General features: G+C 34.0%; 2 protein-coding genes across 3 annotated transcripts; one reads left to right on the plus strand and one right to left on the minus strand.

Moving 5' to 3' along the window:
• The first annotated feature begins 10,934 nt into the window (after window positions 1-10,934).
• LOC132171525 (F-box protein At4g35930) lies at window positions 10,935-13,979 on the plus strand. The gene is made up of 6 exons (XM_059582859.1): window positions 10,935-11,019; window positions 11,183-11,231; window positions 11,400-11,822; window positions 12,909-12,983; window positions 13,083-13,192; window positions 13,310-13,979. The coding sequence occupies exons 3-6, from the start codon at window positions 11,466-11,468 to the stop codon at window positions 13,569-13,571; spliced, it is 804 nt and encodes a 267-aa protein (XP_059438842.1). The 5' UTR covers window positions 10,935-11,019; window positions 11,183-11,231; window positions 11,400-11,465; the 3' UTR covers window positions 13,572-13,979.
• An 800-nt stretch (window positions 13,980-14,779) lies between these two features.
• LOC132172320 (GDSL esterase/lipase EXL3-like) lies at window positions 14,780-16,671 on the minus strand. Of its 2 annotated transcripts, none has more exons than XM_059583798.1 (5): window positions 16,383-16,671; window positions 16,161-16,291; window positions 15,827-16,060; window positions 15,159-15,414; window positions 14,780-15,021 (listed from the first exon to the last, which is right to left on the minus strand). In XM_059583798.1, the coding sequence occupies exons 1-5, from the start codon at window positions 16,663-16,665 to the stop codon at window positions 14,828-14,830; spliced, it is 1,098 nt and encodes a 365-aa protein (XP_059439781.1). In that variant the 5' UTR covers window positions 16,666-16,671; the 3' UTR covers window positions 14,780-14,827. The 2 variants fall into 2 exon arrangements, with proteins under 2 accessions (XP_059439781.1, XP_059439780.1); XM_059583797.1 differs by having other exon boundaries at window positions 15,827-16,087.
• Between the last annotated feature and the right edge of the window lie 7,748 nt (window positions 16,672-24,419).

A 24,419-nucleotide genomic window follows, 5' to 3' on the forward strand; every position in this document is an offset into this window, starting at 1 on the left:
CTCGTTATTCACGGAGGATAATTGGATAAAGGCACAGTTCGGGAATTAGCTCTACAGGGTTGACTCACTCACTCGAAATTATTTAAGAGCGCCAGCTGGCAGGTGGTGTAATTGAAGCAGGTCAGCTTTCATAAAAGGTGAAAGGCACATGCATATCACATGCGGTCAATTGCCTTCCTTTTTCTTTTTTTTCTTTTTTTCTGGGTTATGCGGTCAATTGCTTTCACAACATTCCTAGTATTTGAAGCAACTAAACTAGCCGGGATCGACGGCTGTTCTCTTTGCAGTTCTAGAGACAACATTTTTTAAATTAAAAACAAAACAAAAAATACGTTCAAAATACATTAACTAATAGACTCCTAGTATTCTAGTAGACTCTTTAATAGTTATGTCAGTTTTTTTTCTATATTGTTGTTAAAATATTAATTTAAATAATTAAATATATAATTTTTGTTTATATAATGAGATAAGTGATAATTTAATATGATTCGAAAGTAAAAGTTGATGAGGAGAATATTAGGAATTTTTTTTAGTGAGAGTTTGGATATTAATTTAAAAGATTATGTGACACTCAAGACTCAACATAAATAAACACAAATTGTGTACAATAAGGCTCGTAGGCATTTGATGAAAGGGTAAATGAAAACAGCACGCGGCATGCGTGGCACGCCGTGTGCAAAAAAATTTTATTTTATTTTTTTAAAAAAAAATTTGCACGCCCACGTGCTGCCAATCACTGCCCTTGATGAAAAACAGGGGAAAATCTTAAGTTAGAGTTTATAATTTTTGAAGTCTAAAATGTTGTGTTCGGATGTAATTGGATCGCGTTCGAATGGGAAAGAATCTCCTTGTGGTACTTAAACGGAATGACCACGATTGAATTTGCTAAGTGTGTCGTTTGAGCAATATGGCATTTGCACGTGTCATTACGCGCATAAGTGATAAGTGAAGATCAACGACCCACATCTTTCACACATGCAAGTTATGTGATATTTAACACACATTTAATGTGGCCTAGCGTATAGCGTTCGAACGGACTAACTTTTTCAATCATGAATTGGTATTTTAGAACTTATATATTTTCTTCCATTTAAAAGAAATGAAGCCAGAGAGAAGGCTTGGAGAAGAGTACAAAGAGGATTAGACCTTGAAGGAATGAGTTTCAAAGAGATAAATGAAATTAGGGTTCATCTCCAAAAAGTATGCTGAAAACAATTGTTACATACCAAGCAACAAGGCATTCAACACGTTACATTGTTTGGACCCAACTATAATGTATTAACTATTCACACCTGTGACAAATTTATAATGTGAAATTCAATATTTTCATACTCCCTCGTATATATTCAGTAATTGCATCATCATGTGTGAGTCAATAATCACACTGTTACAATCCCAATCAAATGATTTATTATTATTATTATTATTAATCTTATAGGCGGTCTCCATTATTATTTGTGTGCTATGTGGGCTTACTTCCACCATGCACCTTTAGAGGGTAAAATGATCCTCTCCATTTTAAAATCTCTCAATTTTCTTAATTTAGTGTATTTTGAATGGTAGTATTGTCCAAAAATTTTAATAATGGTATCGTTTGTGCTCTTAATGATTCTCATTAATACCCGCATTCGCACATTTATTCCTATTCTAAGGACTCTTATTTGTGGAACAAGATCATTTTCATTTCAAATGAACTAGATAATATCCAGTTAATTATATTAAATGAGTATTTTTGTCTTTTCACTTTTTGAGAAGACAAAAATACGCATCCACTATAACTAAGTGCCAGTTCATTTGGAATAGAGAGATACTAATTTCTTATCCGTGCTTGTGTCATGAACCTTGGTCTCTTATTTTAAGGACCCTTGTCCATCTTGCACCTTTGTATATACTCTATGGATCACTGTATGTGCCTAACCCATTATGTCGTACCACATTCCATACTAATTATGAAAATTAACATATTGAAGAATTTTTTTAGTGAGACTGTAATATAATATATCAAGACATCACTCAACCTATAACTAAAGCCTATAAATTTAAACGAAATTATTTTATATTAATCACTTAAACTTGTTATATATTTTCAATATGACACTCAATATTTTCATGGTCTCGGGTGTATGCTCAACATGTAATGAATGTTATAATTGATAGGTGGTTACGGAATATAATTATGATAATTTTTTAATAAAACCCATAACTCAACGAGTTAGGAATCATGAAATTAAATAGGGACTGAGAAAAGTGGTGGTTGTCTCTAAAGGTAAGAGGTTAATAGCGTCATTTAGAAACCAACTACAAACAGGCGCACGAATATTCTAGTTCAACATCCCTTCCCCGGCAACTACCACGTGGGCCCCACAAAGTACGACGATGTCAGAGACTCACATGCTGTCCTAGACACGTGTCATCGACCTTTATGCAGCAGTGCCCGTCGGTCGCTCTCTCTCTAATTTCATATTTCCACGATATCCAATACCCTCATTATATTGAAAGATAAATGCAATGGGTTAATAAATTGCTCGTATTTATAAGTTTAGAATTAATTTATATAAGATTGTTGTAAGTTTATAAATCTAATTATTAATTTGTAAAATAAAATTTATTAAATATAAAAAAAATATAAACTCCCAACATTTCTCATCTTACCAATAAAGAGTTTAAAAGCATTTCCTTTGTTACATCTTTTATTGATTATTTGATTGTATATAAGACTCTATTTATAAAGAAAAAGTATGAACATTACAAGTTTTTTATACTTTTACATTAATAACAATAAATTTATTCTATCGTTTGTAACTTTGGTCTCTTAAATTTTTGTAACTCTTCAGTTATTGTAACTATTGTCGCAATATTGCTACTCCAATCAATTTTGTTGGTTTTGCCTTACTCAAAACATTAAAAATAAGTAAAATAAATCTAAAAACCATCAGCAAACAGAACTTAAAACACATCTGATAATTTAAAACGTAAAATACTCACAAAAATTTAAAATTATTTTTACTAAGGGTTTTTTTTTTTTTTTTCAAACACAAACAAACAAAAGTCACCGTATGAAGTTTAAAGGAACGGAGGCACGGAGCAGATAAGTCATATGCTAACCTAACATTCTTTCGCATCGTTTTTTTTTTTTCTTTTGCTTTTTGACGAAGGCGTCGAAATGTACATACGTGTGATGACTTTCACCCCTATCATAGTTTGGTTTTTTCTTCTTCTTCTTCTCATTTCTGAATTTAGAAGCGACTCAAGACATTGGATGTTGTGTGTAAAGTGTTGTATTTCATGATATCAAATAAGACCTTTTTAAAAATAAAATTAAAAAATCCAAAATTAGTTAATATCCATTTTGTATGTTTGATCTTTCTTTTTCGGATCTAATGATTTTACAGTGTTTTTTCTTTAACAGCTTCCTTTATGCAGTTGTTGATGCTACCTTGCATAAGTTTGGGTAAGGTTGAATAATATTTCCATGGGTCATACCCTTATATGCGTTCATTTTGAAGATGCTAGTAGGAATAAAAGGTTTCGATACAGTCATGCCCCTTCTTGTATTTTTTATTTTGGTGCTTAAATTGCTTTTTACAGTCCTTATCGATAGAATAAGGTCATTTTATGACAAGTTTCCTACTTATCTCTTTTTTCAGTGTTTTAGTCAATGTATCAATTTATTTATTTGCTTAGAAAAAAAAAAAAAAAAAAAAGCCGTCATTGAATTTTCAAAAATAATAAAATTAGTCTCTAGGCCTTTTGGTTGTGTAAAATCACTCATTTGGTCCACCATCGTCAATAAACCATTGCCACGTATATCAAAAAAACCATTTGGTCTAATCAATTTATGCGACATGAACATATCTCCACATAAGCCTTGCTATATCAACACACTTTGTCAAATAAGCATTCCATCAGATTAGTGAGTCTACATCCACTACTACAACAATATTCCTTCAATTTAGGAAAAAAATGGTTGGCAAAGAGGAAATCCTCTTCGCGGATGGTGGTAGAGTTCTTCAATAATATAGAGCTTAAACAATATAGACAGCTCTTGCAACCACTTATGGGAAGAAGAGGAAGAAGATTTCCTGTGACCTATCTTTCCCATGATTGCCGGGTAGGGCTGAGTTGTCAAAGAACCGCACCACTACCTATTGAAGGAATTTCCCCATCATCACCTTTTTTTAAGAGATATACTGATATAGCGTAGCATGACTCACTAAATTGATAGAGCGCTAATTTGGCATAGTATGGTGATCTAACATGACTTACATGAAAATATGTATACGTTGGACTAGCTAAATTTTTGATACATGTGGCAATTAGAGTAGACAGAATGAGTGATTTTACAAAACCAAAAGGCTCAAGAACTAATTTTATTATTTTTTAAAACCTAATGACTAATTTGATAAACATTAACAAAAAAAAAAAAACGATCAATTTTGAATTTTACCCTCCCCCCAGATGGTTTGAGATTGCATAGCAGTAGCCTCGTACTCGTCATCAACGGTCAATGTTCTAATACTAACAGACAAACAGCAAAAATGTCAAGCTCATTATTGATGTAAATGTACGCTCGAGGCGAAACTGGAAACAAAACTTACCAAAAAATTGTGGAAAAAGCGTAACAAATGCAAGTGTCAGGTTAGGTGTTGAACATAAGATTGGACAGAAATAGCTTGATTTTATTATTATTTCTTTATTTTTTATTTTTGATAAAAGTCCTTGCAAACCCATATCTTATGGGACATAAAATTTCTTCAAATTAATATGAATAAAACATCTTTTAACCTATATAAAATAGTGTCAAGTATTTAATGAAAAATTCAAAAATTAGCACACTTAATAAAAACATAAATCACTTTAGTGGTGACTATTAAGGATAGTAGTTCAATGAGCCAAAAAAATTCTTTCAATCTTCGCAATAGAAAATTTTCACGTATATTTAATTAGTATTAGCCACATTAAATTTTCATTGATGCCCTGAGTTAGGTTATAGCTCAGTCTGACTAAAATAGACACAATTAGTCTTTCTAACCTTCCCTTTTTGCTAAAAAAAAAAAAAAAAAGTCACTTTAGTGGTGTTATTTACCACATATTCTAAATATTTTTTAAAAATAAAGTTTTGTTTCAAGATGGTCCGTGACAATCCAGCTATAGTCTGAAAATTGATGGACAAACTTTAAGATGCTGTGCAGAGTCCCGTAGAGTGGACGAAACCCCAAGAAGTTGACCCATCGATTTATGATGTGAACCCATCCCTTGTGAAACCAAAGAGATAAACAATATTAATAAAAATAAAAAATAAAAAATAAAAAAATAATTTATTATAATTATTATTAATTGAGTTTTGTCGTTACGGTCGTTTTCTACTAAAAAGAACGAAAACATGAAGAAAGATTCTTTGTGGTTTGGTGTTGTAGTTAACATTAAGGCAAGCAAAGTTGGGTTGGCGACTAACATTAAGGCAAGCAAAGTTGGGTTGGTCGTTTGTCAGTCGCCAACATTATTTGAATGTCCCTTTCATTTATATTCCGTGCTAATATAAACTTTTTGTCCTTTAATTCACGGGTGTCATACTTCACTAGTCCGTTATACATAACAATTCCATACATATAACATTTCAGACAGGGACAGAATTAGAATCTGGGGACTGGGGTCAGGAGCCCATTGCTCCCGGTTTTAATTTAATTTAATTTTTATAAAATATTTATTTATATTATATCTAAATCAAATACAAAATTATGATTAATCTATATACTCTTATACTCATACATCGACATGATTCAAATCAGACACGTTACATAATTTTGCAAAATGTCTTATGTTATTTGTTAATATTTTTAACTTGATTACAGAAAAACAAACATGACCAGGTCCCATCCCGTCCCTAATTCAGAGATAGCATACTCTTATGGTGGAGGTGGGATTCTTTGGAAAGCGGTAGCTCTATTGTTAATTATAACACCAAACTAATGTTCCAAAACCTTAACACTTTTTTAATTATTTTTAAAGGCATGGAAAATGACAAACTCTTGAGCCTGTCTTACAGATATATTATGTATAATTTATTTGCACTCACGCCGTAATGCAATCCATGTGATTTGGTGGATGATTAGCTTTAGATAAGCCCAAAAGTAGCATACGAGAAGTTGGTCAATTAGAATCAGCTTAATTAAATCTAATTATTTAAGCAAGAGTGGGCGGGTTATGGCTGTAGTTGCTCATTAGAAAACAAGTTTGAGTGATGGGCATGGAGATTTTATGGGAAGAGCATTACTTTAATCCAGGGCGGCTGAAACTTTAGGAGCTTAAGCACTGTCTATAATCCAGGCCGGCTCAAATTGTAGGCACTTAATGCCACTGACTAAGGCTTCTTAAATAAATAAAAAGGTAACTTTATTGAAGATCTTTGAACTTTTATTTGATTTGACAAACTCTCTCATAAACTTCAAAATCTTTCAATTTAGTCTATTGAACTTTCAATTGCAATCAATTTGGATCACTCCTTTAGATTTTAAACGTTAAATAACCTTTATATCCCTAACTTTTTTTTATAAAATTTCAATTTTACCCTTAATTTCCAAATGTTTTTTTATTTAAAAAAGAAATAAAGGAAAATCAGGGATATTTTGGTATTTTTTGATATTTCTAATGGCTAAATTTGACGGAGGGATTTAAATTGAGAGCAATTGAAAGTTCATAATACTAAATTGAGAGATTTTGAAGTTTGGGGAGAGGTTTGTCAAATCGAGTGGAAGTTCAGAGGCCTTCGGTGAAGTTATCCCATAAATAAAAGTTCGGCTTTGTCCAATAAAATTTGTTTTGTTTTGTTTTTTAATTTTTTTTCAAAACAAAAACACTAATAAATAACATAAAACACTCAAAATTAGACTAATTAATCACGTTTTTATATAACATAGAACATTTTTCGAGACATACAAATAAACAAAAATAGAAATGAATATAGAAGACATGAGCATCCCCAGCAAGGCCTTCAAACAGGTGTTATAAGTTAAATTTAACTATTATGTGTTTTTTTTTTCATCCTCCACAGACCTTTTAAAATGAAATTTTTGTAACAATTTGGTACGGTGAACTTTCAAATATTAAAGTCCATTGTAGTAACTTGTTGGATTTTTTTATTATTTTATCTTCCCTCTTTCTCTTTCTCTTTATTTAAAAAAATATTATTAATGAAAATAGCTTGTCAATTACTAGAATTTGTATTAAAAAATAAGTAAGTAAAATAAAAGAATAATTTTTAAGCAGCTAAAATAACTCTTATCGATAGAGATGGGAACAATCTATGCGTAGATAAAGGGTTTTTGACTAAATAAATACAGCTAGAGCCTACTAGCCTAGAGGTCCCAATAATATTTAAAAAATAAAAAATAAAATATTTATTCCTTTTGAGAGTATAAATTTCTGTGACCATGTAAAAGTTTAGATCCTTTTTCAGAGTTGTTTTTAAATAATGTTTAGACCATTAACAATCGGTGTCAAAGCAATGAAGCATGCACTAATATACCATGTTAGGTTTCTGTTGAATTAAACAAATTTAAAAATATGAAATCATATTATAAATTTATAATGGCCATAGGCCGTCCCACGCACCAAGCAGTGAAGCTTGGTTTTCCTGCGCTGGACCACACTACACTCACAAAGTTTCAACTGGTTGCCACTACCTCAACTATCACAAAGAGCACTCGCAGCACTCACAACTTAACAAAGCCTTCACTATCTACCTATTCAGTTTGAGTGATTTTTTTTTTAAAAAAAAATTCAATATATATATAATACAGAAAAATGTTGCAATTATCAAATTATTTTTTTAAAACTTAATTCTCAAATGTTATATTACAATTTCATAAGATTTATTATTTTAAAAAATGTATCACATTCTCATGGAACTTGAAAGAACTATTGGTATTTGTTTATAAAATAACCAACTCATGTTCAATAGTGACAACTGGCAAAAGATGTTAATGCTCTAATCCACCCCCGTCTAGTTGTGGTCCCGGACAACCCCTTGCCTATCTTGTAGCTATCTTGTAGATGTTCCTCCAACGACAGGCAGCTCTACACTAAAAAGTTTATCACCTTATTGATATCTACTTTTTTAAGAACATTCAGGCTTAGTAATTTTTATTTATTTATTTATTTTTTTACGTTAAAAAATCACACTTTTAATAAAATATATACATTTTAAAATCTTGTGAACATCTTATTAACAAAACAAAATATTATTTTATTTTCATTTGTCAAAACAAAATATTAACAAAACAATTATAAAATTTTCTTTCACCTTTGTCCATTACTGTATTACCAACCAACAAAAGAAACTGATTATTGGTGAGCCTATATGGATGGAGTACGTGTCCCTCTGTGGCTGTGTAAAACAGTAAAAGGCATCTTCACCGCGATAGGGGCAGAAATTGAAGGGTAATTTATTTCAAGGCCGGAACTGGGAGGTCATCATTGACATTTGACACGTTGTATCTATATATTAACATCATTACTAACCATCATCCCTCCGCACCTCCAAGCAATCAATTACATGTTGAAAACCCACAGCTATCCATAATGTGATTTGATTTAATGATTTATGGTCCTCCCAGACCTTAAAGGAAAAAAAAAAGTATTAGCTATCATAATTGAGGAAAAGGATCTTCTATATTTTAAATTTCTTCAATTTTTTTTATTTAGTGTATTTTAAAAGGTAATGTTGTTCAAAATTTTTAATAATGGTAGTGCATTAAATACAATAACCTTTAAAATGTACTAAATGAAGAAAATGAAGGGGAATTAAAATTGAGAGGATCGTCTCCAAGAGGTAGCTCAATCGGTTGAAACTATGCATAATGAAACGCATGTCACTAATTCGAATTTCCTTCCCCCTATTGTATGGACATATTAAAAAAAAAAAAAAAAAAAAAAAAAGATAGGATCCTTTTCTCATAATTGAATCCTCTACAAATTTTGTAACATTTTATATTTTATAGGTGTAAATTATTACCTGACAATTTTATATTTTAATAACTAACATGCATAAACTAATACGTTAGTTTATAATAAAGGCTACGCCAATTTATAGAAAACTTATAATAAAAAGTAATAATATTCATAGCAGCACTAAAAACTTTATGACACTCGGATTTATGGTTCAATCCAATTCAGACCATTTTCCTATGCATTATGGTATTAGAGAACGTGCCCACAACTTAGCCCAGTGGGCTGTAATGGGTCAGGCCTTTCTCCTCAATTTCTTTGTTTTGGGTGAGGTAAACAAGCATTACGCGCTTATAGCAAACATGTAACTTAGCCCAACAGGAGAAGTACTCTAAAACCATTAGGGCCCATGCTTGGTGCGATTATCACTGTCCTATAAAATGGGACAAACTATAAGGGAAGCCCCAATGGGAACTTATACTCAAAGGCTCACTTTGTGTAATGACCAAAGGAAATAATAATAATAATAATAATGGTTAATAAGAATTGATCACTTAATTAGAAAGACAAAAAACAAAAAATTACAGTTTCTGTAACATCCCACCCGATAAATGCAAATTGTAAGAATTATTACCAGAGCATTACGAATATCCTTCTTTTTAACTCACTTAACTTTTCTGTTACCATTCTATTTTACATCAATTATTAAATTAAGGAGATTTTTTCTCATAACTGAGCACCAAATCAACATCACATGTTATTTTCCACATGACAAAACACTAGACCAATGCTACCAGTAATTTTCCACGTGACCGAGTACCAAACCGACATTATGGGAAATCGACTACCACATGACCGAGCACTAGACCAATGCCACATGTGATCCCCTATAATTACAAACCGTAATCGAACACTAGATTGACACAAGAAGTAATTTTAATATGATTAAGCATTATACCAATGCCATGTATAACTCAGTAAAAAAAAAGCAAAAAGCAGTTAAAAAATAGGAGAGGATGAGGAAAACCAGACGAAATCTCCTTGTCAAGTAGATGGCCAAGTTGCTTTAAGGGAGAGAGAAAATAACGTTTTTTCTAGTATTATGATTTTTTTTAGGTGGCGCCTAATAATAGCATGCAGTAATCTATTAAACTTTCATATGTATAATTAAAATCGGATTGGAAAAAGAAACTTGAAAATTTGCTGCTCTTATTACCGAATTAAGATCCCTACAATCCCCATCGAATGACTCAAAATGAGCCATGTCATAGAAACTAGAAAGAAGAAGAAAAAAAAGCAACAAAGTTAAAGCTATCCATTTCATATTTCTAATTTTGTTTTTCTTTTCTTGTTTTTTTTTTTTTTTTTTTGTTTTTTTTTTTAATAAAAAAACTCCTATATTTTTCTATTATTTGATTACGCTGACGTTACAATTTTTCCTTGGATTCCCTTTTGTTATAAGAAAAAAAAAAAAAAAATCAAAATGCCACATCATCGTAGCAGAACAAATAGTACGAGCATAGCCTGAGCATTATTAAACATGCATGGACTGCACGCGTGATTAGTGGCGCATCAAGGGTTCAATCTGTACTTTCTCGCATTGAATCAGTCATGAAAAATTCCTGAAAAGGGCTCCCCGCTCAGCTGCTAATAAATCAAGATGCCAAAACCCAGGGTACTTTAGTCATTTCATTATTCCGATTTCCCTCTCAAATCTATCGCTATTTTGATTTCCCTCTCCTTTTAAAAATTAAAAGTAGGAAAATAAGGAAAACTACTATTTTCTATATCTGGCGAAGCAATCTGCACCGTCGGATGTGGCGCACTGAAGTTAGCATTAAAGGCATGGACTGGTCCACCCCGACCCTGGCCAATGCGAGAGGGACACGTGCAAAATAATACATATCTACTCCCCACGGTTTTTGTTTCTTTTCATAAACTGTTGCTGGAAATTTTGGCGGGCAAATCTGTGAAATTCAAATAAAGCGCACAAAACCCTAGCGGGCCCTATCACTTCATTCTCTCTCTCTGCGAATTTCTAGTGTTTCGCAATGAAGTCTCTGCGGCTCTGAGGTTCGTGCTTTCTCTGGTTGTCTTAGATCGATCGGAGCTAGGGGTTTATTTTCTCTGTTCTGTTCCGATCTCCGACGAGCTTTGAGTTTTATTATCTGACTTTCTATTTTTTGGGTTTGATTCCTGATCCTTTCTTGGGGTTTTGGTGTAATTTTGATTTCAGAGAAATCAATTGAAGATCTCCGAGGAGGTTTCTAGTTTCTAATTATTATGTAAGTACCTTTAATTTTCAAGATTTTTCTTTCTCTGAGCAATATTAGGGTTTTGGATGCTTATGATGTTTATGCCATGTTTTCTTTAATTTCTTGCCTTTCGAGTGCATAAACAATTGAATTTTATTTGTACGCTGAAGGAATTTTTTTTGAAATCTGATGTTTCAGGTTTGATTAAATTAAAAATTGGTCATTTTTGGAGGAAATAAAGAACAAAATAATTTTGGGGAAAAAATGGGTAAAGCGTCTCCAAAAGATAGGGAATCGAGGAATTCCAAGCGGAAAAAGCGAATACGGAGTTCGAGCAACAAGTATCTGAAGCCAGGTACGCTTGCTCAGCTTCGGTACAACAAGGCCTCGGCTGCAAGGTCCTGTACTGATCTTGGGAGGAAAAGGGTCGCGGTGTTGGAAGCCAAGAAGTCAGAGAGTGATCTGGCGCTTGAAGATAATAAGTCCGTTGATAGAAGCCCTTTGATGTTGTCGCCGGTGAATTTGGTTAAGCAGAACTATTTCCTGGGAACACCAAAGACACCTCGAGTTGAAGATTGTGAGTCTGAGTCCCGGCTTGAGTTGCTTCCAATGGATTTGCTGGTATACTTTATACATCTGTTGTAGTTAGAACTTGCTTGTTTATCTGTAATCATGTAATCTTGAATATATTTTTCTTTCATTTTATGTTTAGAAATTAGGATTTTGAGATTTTGTTGATGCGGAGGGCCATCAAAGGACAGTGGCTGATTTGTGAGCTGAGAAACCCACAAAAGGGGATGGGATAGCGTACAACCCTTTCCTTCCATCTTTTGGTGGGCTATCTAAGCAGTGTAGTTGCCATGTTAAAGATTCCAACTTTTTATTATTCTTCTTGAGCATGGATTGGTTATTACCATATAAAGCGCTGTTTATTGGGGCAATAGTTAATACATAGTCTATCACATGGTTGAGAATTATGAAATTGTGAAATTAAACCGAAGAAGGGAGGTATATAGATGTCATGCAAGTAGAATGATGAAAGGTGGAGCCGTGGAGGTTTAATATCTGGGTCTTTTTCTTAGAATTTGTTTCAAGGTTGAGAGTTATGCATGATCATTTTAGCTTTACCAGTATCATGTGGTATTACATACACTTTCTTAGGAAGTTGAGTAAGCTGACTTCCTGTGGTTTGCTTGATGCATTCTTTTACTCGTTTCATGTGTTTTCCTCACTGCCACTGAATGTATGCTTTAGTCACATAAGGTCTTAAATATGGATAGTTGGGCAATTTTTGCTCGTGAATTGGTGTGAAGATTTGATTTGAGCTTGTTAGAATATTGGAAATTACTTAAACCAGATACTCCTTTAAGTGTTTTGCTTTATAGTTTTGTAACAGAATCCAGTTTTAGCAGTAATGTACTTCTGAATATAAATTATTCCATTGTGCTTCTTACTTAAATAGCCATATAACCATATTTTTTCTTTTTATTCTTTCCAAAACATAAGACTGGACCTTTAATCCCATGTCCATAAATTATAAACAGGCACATGACACTTGCACAAATCTTTGTGTTATATGTTAGTTGGGGTATGTGTATCTATTTTTGAATGCATGCTGCCATAATGCATATCTAGTTTCTGTTTGCTATATGCATTTTTTTGTGTTTGTTTTGAGTCACTAATTCCTGTTTGTTTCATGTATTCGAGGTTAAAATACTTTGCCACTTGCACCACGACCAACTGAGGGCTGTTTTTCATGTTTCTCAAAGAATTAGAAAAGCTGTAAGTTAATCCCTCTCTCTCTCTGGAATGTGTTTATATGTGGGTCAATTGTGATTTTGTGTTGAAGATGGATGTTTCTATTTATACTATTGTGGGCAGGTTGTGCTTGCAAGGCAATTCCACTTTAATTATACTACTCCTGATCGCTCTCGACAAGAGATGTTAAGAGCAATGACCCCACGGCCAACAGAACACTGGCCTTTTCTTAGGTAGTTATCTCAAACTTAAAGTTGTATCCTTGTTTTCTGTTTGGTATCCAATTTCTACTTTTAATGCTTCTATATTTTCCCCCCCTTATATTTACCATTCGAAATTATCCTTTGCAGCAGGGGAGATGGAAAGGGTATTTGGTTACCTAGCCCACATACCCCAAAAGCACCAAGGCATGGTCCTCGGCCACCTTCTCGTCTCAAATTCTCTGAGGTGCGGCAAGTTGCAGCTGTTCTATTCCCAGAATCAGCTTTTCCTTCGAGATGTATGGTTCCATCCGCTTTACCAAAGCCCCTGTGCAAATCCTTGGCTTCTAATCGAGTTCTATTCTATGAGGATGAGTTATGCCATGCTGTTGCTCAGAATAAACTTCGATGATTTCTTTTTCCTTGTTTCTTATCGCCTTATGTTCCTCTGTGTATAGTTTGTTTCCAGTCTCTATAGGTGGTCATAGTCAGGGTAGGGAGTGTGCAATTTTGTAGATTTTCTGGGGCAATTTTAGGTGATATGAAACTTAAGATTTTGTGTTAGGGTTGAAAGATTTAGGTGATGGTTTTGGGAATAACATATTTCAAGCTGGTTACTTGTATATTTCCTATATATGTTTGAAAGAATGGCTTGTTCTTTCTCCTTAGCAGGACAATTGGTACTATTGCTTGTATGAAGTATCAACTGTTCCCTAGTATTTATTTATTTATTTTTGGTCAAAGCAGTATGATTTTGGAGGATCTGTTCTTATCAAATCTTGCTGGTGTTGCATGTTCCCATTTATATTCCCCTTGCAGAAAAGAAAAAGAAGCAAGATTTGAACTTAATTTTGTAATTGTTTCATCAACTTTTAATTAAATTTAGTTTTATGCAAACTTTTACCAATGCATCTGGTTATTTCAATGAGCAGAAGTTAAGATGTTGGCATCAATGGAACTTGGTTCTTGTCAGATGTTGATTGCACTTTCTTGAGAGTTGTTATTAGTCATTATCTATGGCTATCTTTATGTTTATTTGGAAATGTATTATTTAAGTGACCTCCCAACTGTATTTTGGGTTTCCTATCTTAGAGGGCGTCGTCACTTCAGTTGTATGTCCTTTTACACTAAAGAAAGTGGAAGGAAATCTTGCCTGACAAATGCTACTGCCACATACAGCCAAAGCACATGACAGGAGCATAACATAACAAAAATTTATAGTAAACAATTATCCTCATGTATAAAATCCGTTGACATGTACTAGAGAGATACTGCCGAGTTTGTGGATATATAATAGTTCTAATTTGAGTACAATAATAACCTACTGAACTTGCACCAAATTAACAATTAAGTTTCATTGTTCCTTTCAATATTTCTATCGGAACGAGACAGTCTGGATGAAGATATTTCGGCATATTGTTTTAGGGTTACACAGTTAGGGCTGAACGGATATGTAAACTCGTCACAAACTTAATATGAAATTAGCAGATTAAGGTTGAGGAATATGACACATTTAATTAAATAAGTTGAGTGTTTCAGCACAACTTGAATCTAACACGCGAATATATATATATATATAATCATTTGTTATATAATACAATAGATTCATGACATCTTGAAATGAAGCACATCATTATTACATAACCAAAAGAGAACTAGGAACGGCCCTCAGAAGAATTCATTTATGTGCTTATTTATGATTAGAGGGGTGAGGATCTTATAAGCTTGCTCTGAGGGGTGGTAACTGTCCCAAAAGATATATTTAGAGGCATCAGAACATGTATTTGGTGAAAAGTGGTTGCATAGAATGCTGACTTCTATGTTCCCTGTGCCACAGCATCCTTTGTTCGCCACTTCAAATCCTGAATCATAAAACCAAGGATCAAGAAAAGATGTAAAAACCTACCTATATTTACAATTGATTGATTTAATCATTCAGTTAGTACTTTCATATTTTAACACTCTTCAAACATCATGTTAAGGTGGTGATGATGATTACCATATTGGGCAGGGTTTTGGATAAGGGCAAGCAAGGGGTTATAGACATCAAGGTAGACAAGCCTAGCGTCTGGAAGCCTTCGATTGAGGGAATCCATTTGGGAGGAGAGCTTTGAATTGAAAAGAATTGCTGCTTGGTTGGCAGACTCAAAACACCCTCTCTCTATGCCTCCATCCAGTGTTCTCTGTGATGGCACACACCCTATTGATGGTATGCTTAGTACTCCTATCCTTCTTGCTCCCAGTCCATAAAGTTCCTGCCAATTTTATTTTATTTTTTAATCCCTAATAAACATCAAGAAAGTACTCATCAAAAAAAAAAAAAAAAAAAAAAAAGGTATAAAAGCCACTCACAACTTTAAGAAGAAAAATTCTTTAACTTCATATTTTTAAAATTGTTTGTTTAGATGTCATATTCCATAAAGTTTCAACATGGATCTAATTAATCAGCAAAAAACTTGTCAATCTTTTTGTTTAAAACTTATACATCCGAGACATTTCCGCCGGCCCATACCGGCAAACTCATTTGCTTATTTTTCTCCTCTTTTATAGTCTTGTAGGCGCTTTCGATTGGTATTCCGGCATGAGAAAATCTGTTCTAACAAACAAGTTTGTCAAATGATCAAATATCAGTAATGCAATCATTTGTGTGTTTAATTAGAAACATACTTGAAAGAAACTTGCTGCTGATGTAACCATTAGATCAATATATCCAGGGATATCATAATGTGCACTCCTGGACGGTGTGGAGAAATAAGTATTGGCAATGTCGTCGCTCCCTGTGCACACTATGAATATACCTTTTGACAACAGAGTTGCTGTTCTGTCTTCTCCTACTGCTGTCTTTATCTTCTTTATGTAATCTTTGAACATTTCTACTTGATCCGATAGTGAAAGGACAGACTGATTATTGAAATGAATCAAAAGTAACTATTAAAATATTTAAGAGATTAGAATTTAAAAGAGAAAAAAAAAAAAAGGAGGGTTATAATTAGTTAATTACCACTATTTTAGCAGTAAGGGGATCATATCCTGCACCTCCAGAAGCAAAACTTACACCAGTAAGGAGGTCTTGAAGCTGCAGATTCGGATCAAGATAAGCCGGCAACAACTTCTTTACACCAAATAATTCAGCTGAAAATTTGTTTAATTTAATCAGTGTAATCGTTTTTTTTTAATATATATATATGATTAGCAGCAGCAAATGCAAATGTTCAAACACTACCTATGAGGTCTGAGGGGACCCTTCCATCGCTAAACCTTCCAGTTGGTTGGCCTCCTATGAAATCCCTTCCATATGGTGGGAAATTGCATTTGATGAGGCTGTCAATGTTGTTGTTATTGCCCGGATCCACTATTGAATCTCCAAAGACTATTACTGCAGGAACTGGTTCATTCTTAGGCATTGTTGCAGCACTGCCTGCAGTGTTAAGGGAAATGATGAAAATGGTGATGGAGAAAACAATGTTTGAGGAAGAAGAAAGAGGTTTTTGAGAGGAAGACTTCATGGTATTATGAGTATATTTTATGGAGCTTATTTGGGGGAAGAAGAGGAAGCAAGGCTTTCTGTGTTCAATGCAATGCATGGCTATGGAGCAACCTATTTATTGGATCTAGTGAGATGGTATTGAAAGAGAAAGATAGCTAGGTTACAATTAATGCCACTTTCAAAGTAGAAAGTAGATGATTTTGATTCCAAACATTTCTCAAGAATTTTTTTTTTATTTTTTATTTATTGTTTATTGAGAGGAATGACAATGCTAGAAATTAAAAAGTGTTTTGTTTTTCCATTTTGTAAATGAACAAGGTAACAACTGACCAAATATTTCTTCAAATAACTGAGTTGGATACAATTTAATTTGCTCCCATTTTAACATTCTGACTCGCTAAAACAACATTTGGCGAGCTTTTTTTTTTTTTTTTTTTTTTTTTTTACATGTCCATACAAGAGAAGGGAGAGGTGGGATTCGAACTAGTAACTTCTGCTTCATTAGGCGTAGTTCACAGTCGATTGAGCTATCCCTTAAGGACACATTTGGCTAACTAGATGAAAATGAAAGGTCAATTGGTTTAGCCTTATTGATTTTCCTACTTAATCTATGTATTATTAATGGAATCAAGAATGGAAAGGACTCCTCACTTTCCTTTAATTCCTATTTCTTTACATAAACAGATATTTATGGAAAGTAATTAAAATAGGACGAGATTTCTTGAAATTTTTTGCTCGAATTCTTTTCAGAAAATTGGGATCCATTAAAATAAACACACGCCCAAAAAGAATTTTAATATCAACACACGAATCGAATACCTGTAAAAATTTCGAGAAGATGAAAAATCTCATGGCATACATCCAGATTTACTGTTTCTCCAAGTGAAACTTGGTTGGGCAATTTCCCATCATTGAGTCCCATAACTTACCACGTGGCTTTTAGACAACAAAATTAAGGTTAGCATTAAACGAGGCTAACCACCCTAATCAAAGGAAGATATCTCATCTCATGTCTTAATTGTCCCCGAATCATCGACAGAGAGATATCACAGTCATAATGGTCGTCTCATGATCAACCACCTACAAAACAGGAAGCTACCAAGCTGCTTTGATTTGTCGCGATCAAAACATAACACTGCAGTTTCTTGGAGGCTGTTAACCGTCATTTTCTTAGGACATGTCTCCATCTCTGTATTAATAAGAGAACGTGGATCCTCAACTGCATCTTCTAGGTACTTTTCCTACGTCTAGGTACTTGGTTGGGATTTTCTAATTTTTTTTAAAAAAATTTTAACCATTTAAATTATTTAAATGTCTAAAATAAATGATGTTTTAACATTTAATGAAAAAATTAACTTCAATTAATTTAATAAGCCATGTTTATTCATTAAATATTGAAATATGACTTATTTTATACGCTTAAATAAAATAAATTGCTAAAATTTATGAATTTAAAAATCACAAATTAAAATTTTTTTTTTAGGAAATCTCACTCCCTTCTCCTACAAGTTATGATAGATATGGTTTCTTCTAATTAACAGATAATTAAGCATGATCAATGCTGGACATTTTTTTTTTAACCATAATTGGGGCTTTAATTAAAAAGCATTGACTAATGTTACGTGCTTTAATTAAAATAAATTTTAACACATCCATCCGCTCATCCCACTCTGACTCAGCCTTTGCTGCCATTGGCACCAACTCTGATGGGTCTGCCACATTGGGTCCCTCTTGTGACCCAACTGGCAAAATTAACGCCAGCTTATTCTCCTCGAGGGAGACTACTCATTATTTATCCTCCAAAAATCTCATCTCATCAATAATAATTGAAGAAAGAATTACCCCATTATTTTCATACTTGGCCTCCTCAGCTCTTTTGACAGCTGGACTGTCACCAGGATTGATAAGAGCGCGAACCTCCGTACTCACCACATAGCTTATTAACTACTACTAGTTTGATCGATAGTTTTCCCACGTGGTAAAGACACCGCATGGTAACATTTTTTGTGGCCTCATCTATTGAAAAATAAATTAAATAAAAGGCCCAACTTGTAGTTCACAGCCCCAAACCCTTCTTAGGAAGCCCTCCTCCTCCCTCTCCCTAATAGTATAAGCTCCGTGGAAGCAAAGCCTCCCCAGCCTAAAGGTCTGCCAAAGCAGGCCTATTTAAATTTATGTGCCCTATAAATTGATCGAAACCAGCCAGCCCTAGATGAACACAGAGATCATATCTGACGGCCGTTATCACTTAGATTGTTAATATCCCTTATGTTTGGAGGCTAAACAACATTTGTATAACAAAAGGGGGACACATAATCCATGAACCCTCCTTCCTATCCAACGAGACAAAGGGAAAACCAAGTTCAAACCCGAATAGAAAATCGATTTATAATCGTATTCAAACGAGGCCTTGTTATGAAGCCCTCAGTTAATAAAGCTTTGATCGGCTAGTGACTGAACACCTCAAGTTCTTGTAAGATGTAGTACCTCGGTCGATAAGAATCAATTGATCCAATAGCCAAAGCTCTCGGGCAGTCACCTTGGTGGAATGGGAATTGACTGACCTTTAACTGAGGTTCTCGGGAACAATTTTTGTAATTATCTTGATTGCCCCTTTTTACCCGATAATTGTTGGAATTAAAAAATATTTGTGAAATATAAATATTTAACACTTTAAATAAGCTTTCCAACGCTATTAAAATTGTCTTCATCTCATATTAAAATCTTAACATATGGGCTTTTTATTATGACCGATCAGTTCCAAAACTAGCATAGGCCACTAATACAGTGAGAGTCGAGAGAGGAAAATATAATATGATTGCACTAAATCCCACCCCCACTATATTTACCAACCCACGTGATTGTCGGATATGGCGCCCTCTCCATAACCAAAGGACTTTCCAAATAGAGAAACTGTTTCTGGTGTTCCAACTGTTGAGGGTGACATGAACCCATCCATTTGCTAGTGGGCCCGTGAGGTGGCTTCTCCTAGTTGGCTTTGTAGTCGGAGTATTGTTTCACCGACTCTTTGTCTAAGTCCTCCTAGGTGTAGGAGTTTGAGATTGACTTGGAGAAGGTTTTAGTCCACCTTGCTTTTGGATTTCCTTTGACCGACTTTGAGCCTTAAAAAAGGCATACTTCAGCTTGGTTTTAGTGTGTGCCAAACGTGAATATCTGTGAGTATCGAAGGGTAGAGAAAAAGGAGAGAATTTGAGAGAGTGGGTACAAGGGCTGTTGCAGCGATTTTTCTTCTTTGTAATTTTTGGAGAAGCCAAAAACAAGTGATTAGAAAAAAAAATATGCTGCAGTGAGAGAAAAAAATAGAGATTAGTCGCCATCTGTTCCAGTAAAAGAAAAGTTTGTACATCTGTCTTTTGTATTCGATTTTGGGAATAATCTCTCTTGTATGATAGTAAGATTTGTGTATATTGGGGCTTTGAAATATGAGTGATTTTCTCTCTACTATTTTGTACTCCATATTTTGATAGTGAATTTTTTTTTTCGGGTCGTCTCCACCAGTGAATGAGGCTTATTAAAGTTGAACTACTTAAATCTTTGTGCCGTGTGTGATTGCTTATCTTTGTTATTCCGCATTCTTTGTATTTTTCGCATCTCATGAGTCTTGGAAAATATGATTAATTTTCTAACACCAACAATGTTGCGACTCCAAAGAGACCTGCAGTTCAAGGCTACGTGTCGGACTCACGCCTCGAATCGCTTCCAATGGATTTGTTGGTATTTTCTTGTTTATCTGTTATCATTGAAATCTATTGGATATATATGTTTTTCTTTAATTTCCTCTATTTTTAGAAACTTTCGTAATTTTTAGATTATGGGTACCATGTTAAAGAGTGAAAACCATTTATTTTTGTCGATTTAGCTATCTTCAGTTGAGATACCAGATTGGGAAAATACTTATTAATTAATATATAAATTTGACAACTTGAACTTAAAGACACAGGTCTTTCTAAGTTTACTTAAAAATTACATTTTTTATCCTACGCCTATAAACTCTTTATTTTTTCTTTAATAGTTCATGATCCAAAGGCTCCAAAAACTGATTGACATTAGCAATTTAGCATGTTAGTAGAGTGAGATAAAATTAGATAAAAATGTGATTTTTAACATTATTCATACTAATTTAGTAAATCTGATTTCCTGTGGTTATTTTTTTAATGCATTATTTGACTCGTTTTATGTACGATAGGTGTTTGCTTTATTTAGTTACATAAGAGTTCTCTACTCTGGAAATTAAAGGTGGGCAATTTTTGCTTGTGGAAAGCTGTGAAGATTTGTTTTGAGCTTTTAGATAATATTAGAAGTGACAAAAGAGATTGTCCTAAACTTCTTTGCTTTATTAGTTTCATAATATATAACACATTTTTACTAGTAACTTTTTCTGAGGATAATTTATTCTATTATGCTTCTTTATTTGTATGTTTTGAGCTTCTAATTAATTCCTTTTTTGTTTCATGAATTTGAGGTTAAAATAATTTGCAACTTGCACCACGACCAACTGAGGGCTGTTCTTCATGTTTCTAAAACAATTAGCAATGCTGTAAGCTCACCTCTCTCTCTCTCTCTCTCTCTCTCTGTGGATCAATTATGCTTTTGCGTAGATGATGGTGATGGATGGTTTAGTTTATATGCTACTGTGGCCAGGCAATCCCACTTTAATTATACAAACTCCGAATCGCTCTCATGTGGCCACACTGCCGGCAGATCACTTGTGTCTTCATAGGTACTTAATCTTTTTTTCTTCTTCATTTATCCTTTTAAATCATCATTTATTTTAAAAGTTTAACAAAAGAAATCGATAAATTTAATCAACACTACCACCACTTATATATAATATTTTAATTAAATGGGGTGCAATGAATTGATGGAGTAATGTTTCTAATACTATTTTAAATCACTATTTGTCCCAAATTTAATCATTTAATCAAATCATCTTATTCTGCAGCATGCATGGGAGATGGAAAGGGAATTTTGAAGGCATGCCCACATACCCCACCACCACCAAGGAAAGGTAGTCGGCTATACATTCTCGTCTCAATTTCTCTGATCAAGCTCTATCCTATGAAGATGAGTTAGCTCGGAATAAACTTAGTTGATTTCCTTTTCTGGTTTCTAAGTGCCGCATGTTCGTCCCTGTCAGTGTATGTATTTTTTTGTTTTTAGTCTGTATATATAGGTGATCATACGTAGTAATTAGTAAGAGGGGGGGGGGGCGGGTATAGGGAGTATCTATGCAATTTCGTTGGGGTTACATATTTTAGGAGATTTGTGTTAGGTTTGAAAGATTCAGATGATATAATTAACATGTATATGTTTGAAAGAACGGCTAGTTCTTTCAAGTACTCATTTATTTTATTGTACATAATTCTCAAGAGTTTCTGGTCGATGTTTTGGTCGAAGGTCGTTCGACCGAAGTTGTTCTATAATGTGTTGTAGTTGTGGCACGGCAGCAGAGATGAATTTACTATTTAGAAGAGACTGGTAGTGGCCCTGGTCCCCCCAAATTACAAGAAAAAAAAAATTAAGGCAAAAAAAAAATATAATAATTTAAGGTAAAAAAAAAATAATTTAAGGTATTTTTTGCCAGTTGGTCCCTTCCCAAATTTTTTTTACCTTGGGTCCTCCTAAATTTAAAGTTGGCTCCATCCCTACACAGCAATTTTGTAATTTGCAACCTTACTTCTATTTAAGCTCAGTAAAAACATGTTGGTATTTTGTAAGCTCAATATATAAGGTGATCATATGATCTTAATATTTGTGTTAGATTTGAAAGATTCAGATGATGGTTTCAAACTGGTAAATTGTACTATATATATATATATTTCCTGTATATGTTTGAAAGACGGGATAATCCTTTCAATATAGTACGAATCAAAAGAATGGCCAGTTGTTTCTCCTTGTCGTACGTGCCACCTCTTTTGCCCCTGACCACACGTGTGAGAATAATGGCAGCAAGGTAGCAGCAGCCAGCAGGCCAAAACCCTCGAGGCTCACGTATACGGCAGTTGGATATCATATCCAGCCGACTCCTGCTATGCGGCTGCAAAATTGCATCGGACATATATTTAAAAAATAAGAAAAACATAAGTAAAGCCCTCAAACTTTTAGTCGATTTGACAAATACTTTTTGAATTATCAAAATTTTTATTTAGGCCTCCTAAACTTTAGTTTGCTCTCACTTTAAACCATTCTGTTAGTTTTCAACATTAAAGTCAAATAATTTGACTTTTTATGCCCATTTTACCCTCACCCAAAAACTACACTGTTTTGTGCCCAAAAACTACAACACCTACCCAGTCCAAAACGACATTGTTTTATGCATTAATTTTTTTTTAAAAAAAAAGAAAAGCAAAATTTAAGAAAAAAAAAAGAAAAAGAAAAGACCAAATCGGGGTGGCTTCAGCCAAAATGGGGTGGCTGGACCACCCCATTTTTGGCCAAGGGGGTGGCGCCCTGGCCGATCTGGGGGTGGTCGAGCCACCCCCATGGCCAAGGGGGTGGTCCGGCCACCCCCAAAAGGCCAAAAAAAGAAGAAGAAGAAGGGGATCGGTGTTGCTTTGGTGGCCTCTTATGAGGGGTACCCCCCCCACCACCAGAAGTGGTCAAACCAGCCACCCCGGGCACTTTCCCCCAAAAAAGCAACTCATCCCCACCCTTTTTTTTGGCCTTTTAAGGGTGGCCGAACCACCCCCAGACCGGCCAGGGGGTGGCTGGAGCCACCCCGATTTGGTGGTCTTTATTTTTATTTTTTTATATTTTGCTCAAAACAACATCTTTGTGGGTTGGGTGGTGATGTAGTTTTGAAGCTCAAAATGATGTAGTTTTGGAGCCCAAAATGACGTAGTTTTGGTTTAGGGTAAAATGGACATAAAAAGTCAAATTGTTTGACTTTAACATTAAAAACTAATAGAAGGGTCCAAAGTGTCATTCAAACCAAAGTTCAGGGGGCCTAAGTGAGAGTTTTGGTAATTCAGGGGGTGCTTGTTAAATCGGCTGGAAGTTCGAGGGCGCTTACTGAAGTTTATCAAAAATAATAATAATAATAATAATTTTTTTGGTTTTGTTAGTTAAATTTCTATGAATTAATGTTTAGTTTTTAATGCCTCAAAACTTGTTTTTAGATTTAAAACTAAAATTTATGGGTGGAAGGTTAACCCTTTTAGGGATGGTATCACCCAAAAGCAATTTGATCATCCTAAATTTGGTACTAATACCTTAAATTTAATGCTAATACATTAAATTTGGTGCTAATACCTCAAATTTAAATTTCCATTTAACATCTCTCTTCTTCAATTAAAAAAAAAAACAAAACAAAAAAAGTAAAATATTCGACCCTTGAGGCAGCCGGCTATCCAGCCAGTCGTCGTTCAACGAACTTAATCAGCCAATGGGAAGTGCCCACGATAGTCGTCATAGACATCATCATTCTTTTTCCTTCTTTTAGAGTTTAACCCAAAGGTAACTAAAGTTAGCCAGACAGCAGTCAATCGTGCGCACTAAATTGTGAAAGTGAGCCCCTTTTAACAAAGCTTTCATATAATATATATAGTAGAAAGGATCCTACCTACGGTTTTGTTAGTTTCCCTTTTCTTTCCTTTTACCGGAAAGAAGAAGAAAAAAGGCCTAGAGAATTTACTCCTTTTTGTGTAAACAACTAACATTAATTTACTTATATATATATAAAAAAAAAAAACTAACATTAATTTAGCCTTTTTTGTATAAATTACTAATATGGTGGTGGCTGCCCAACCACCC

Source organism: Corylus avellana, chromosome ca2 (assembly GCF_901000735.1).
Source record: "Corylus avellana chromosome ca2, CavTom2PMs-1.0".
Taxonomy (NCBI): Eukaryota; Viridiplantae; Streptophyta; class Magnoliopsida; order Fagales; family Betulaceae; genus Corylus; species Corylus avellana.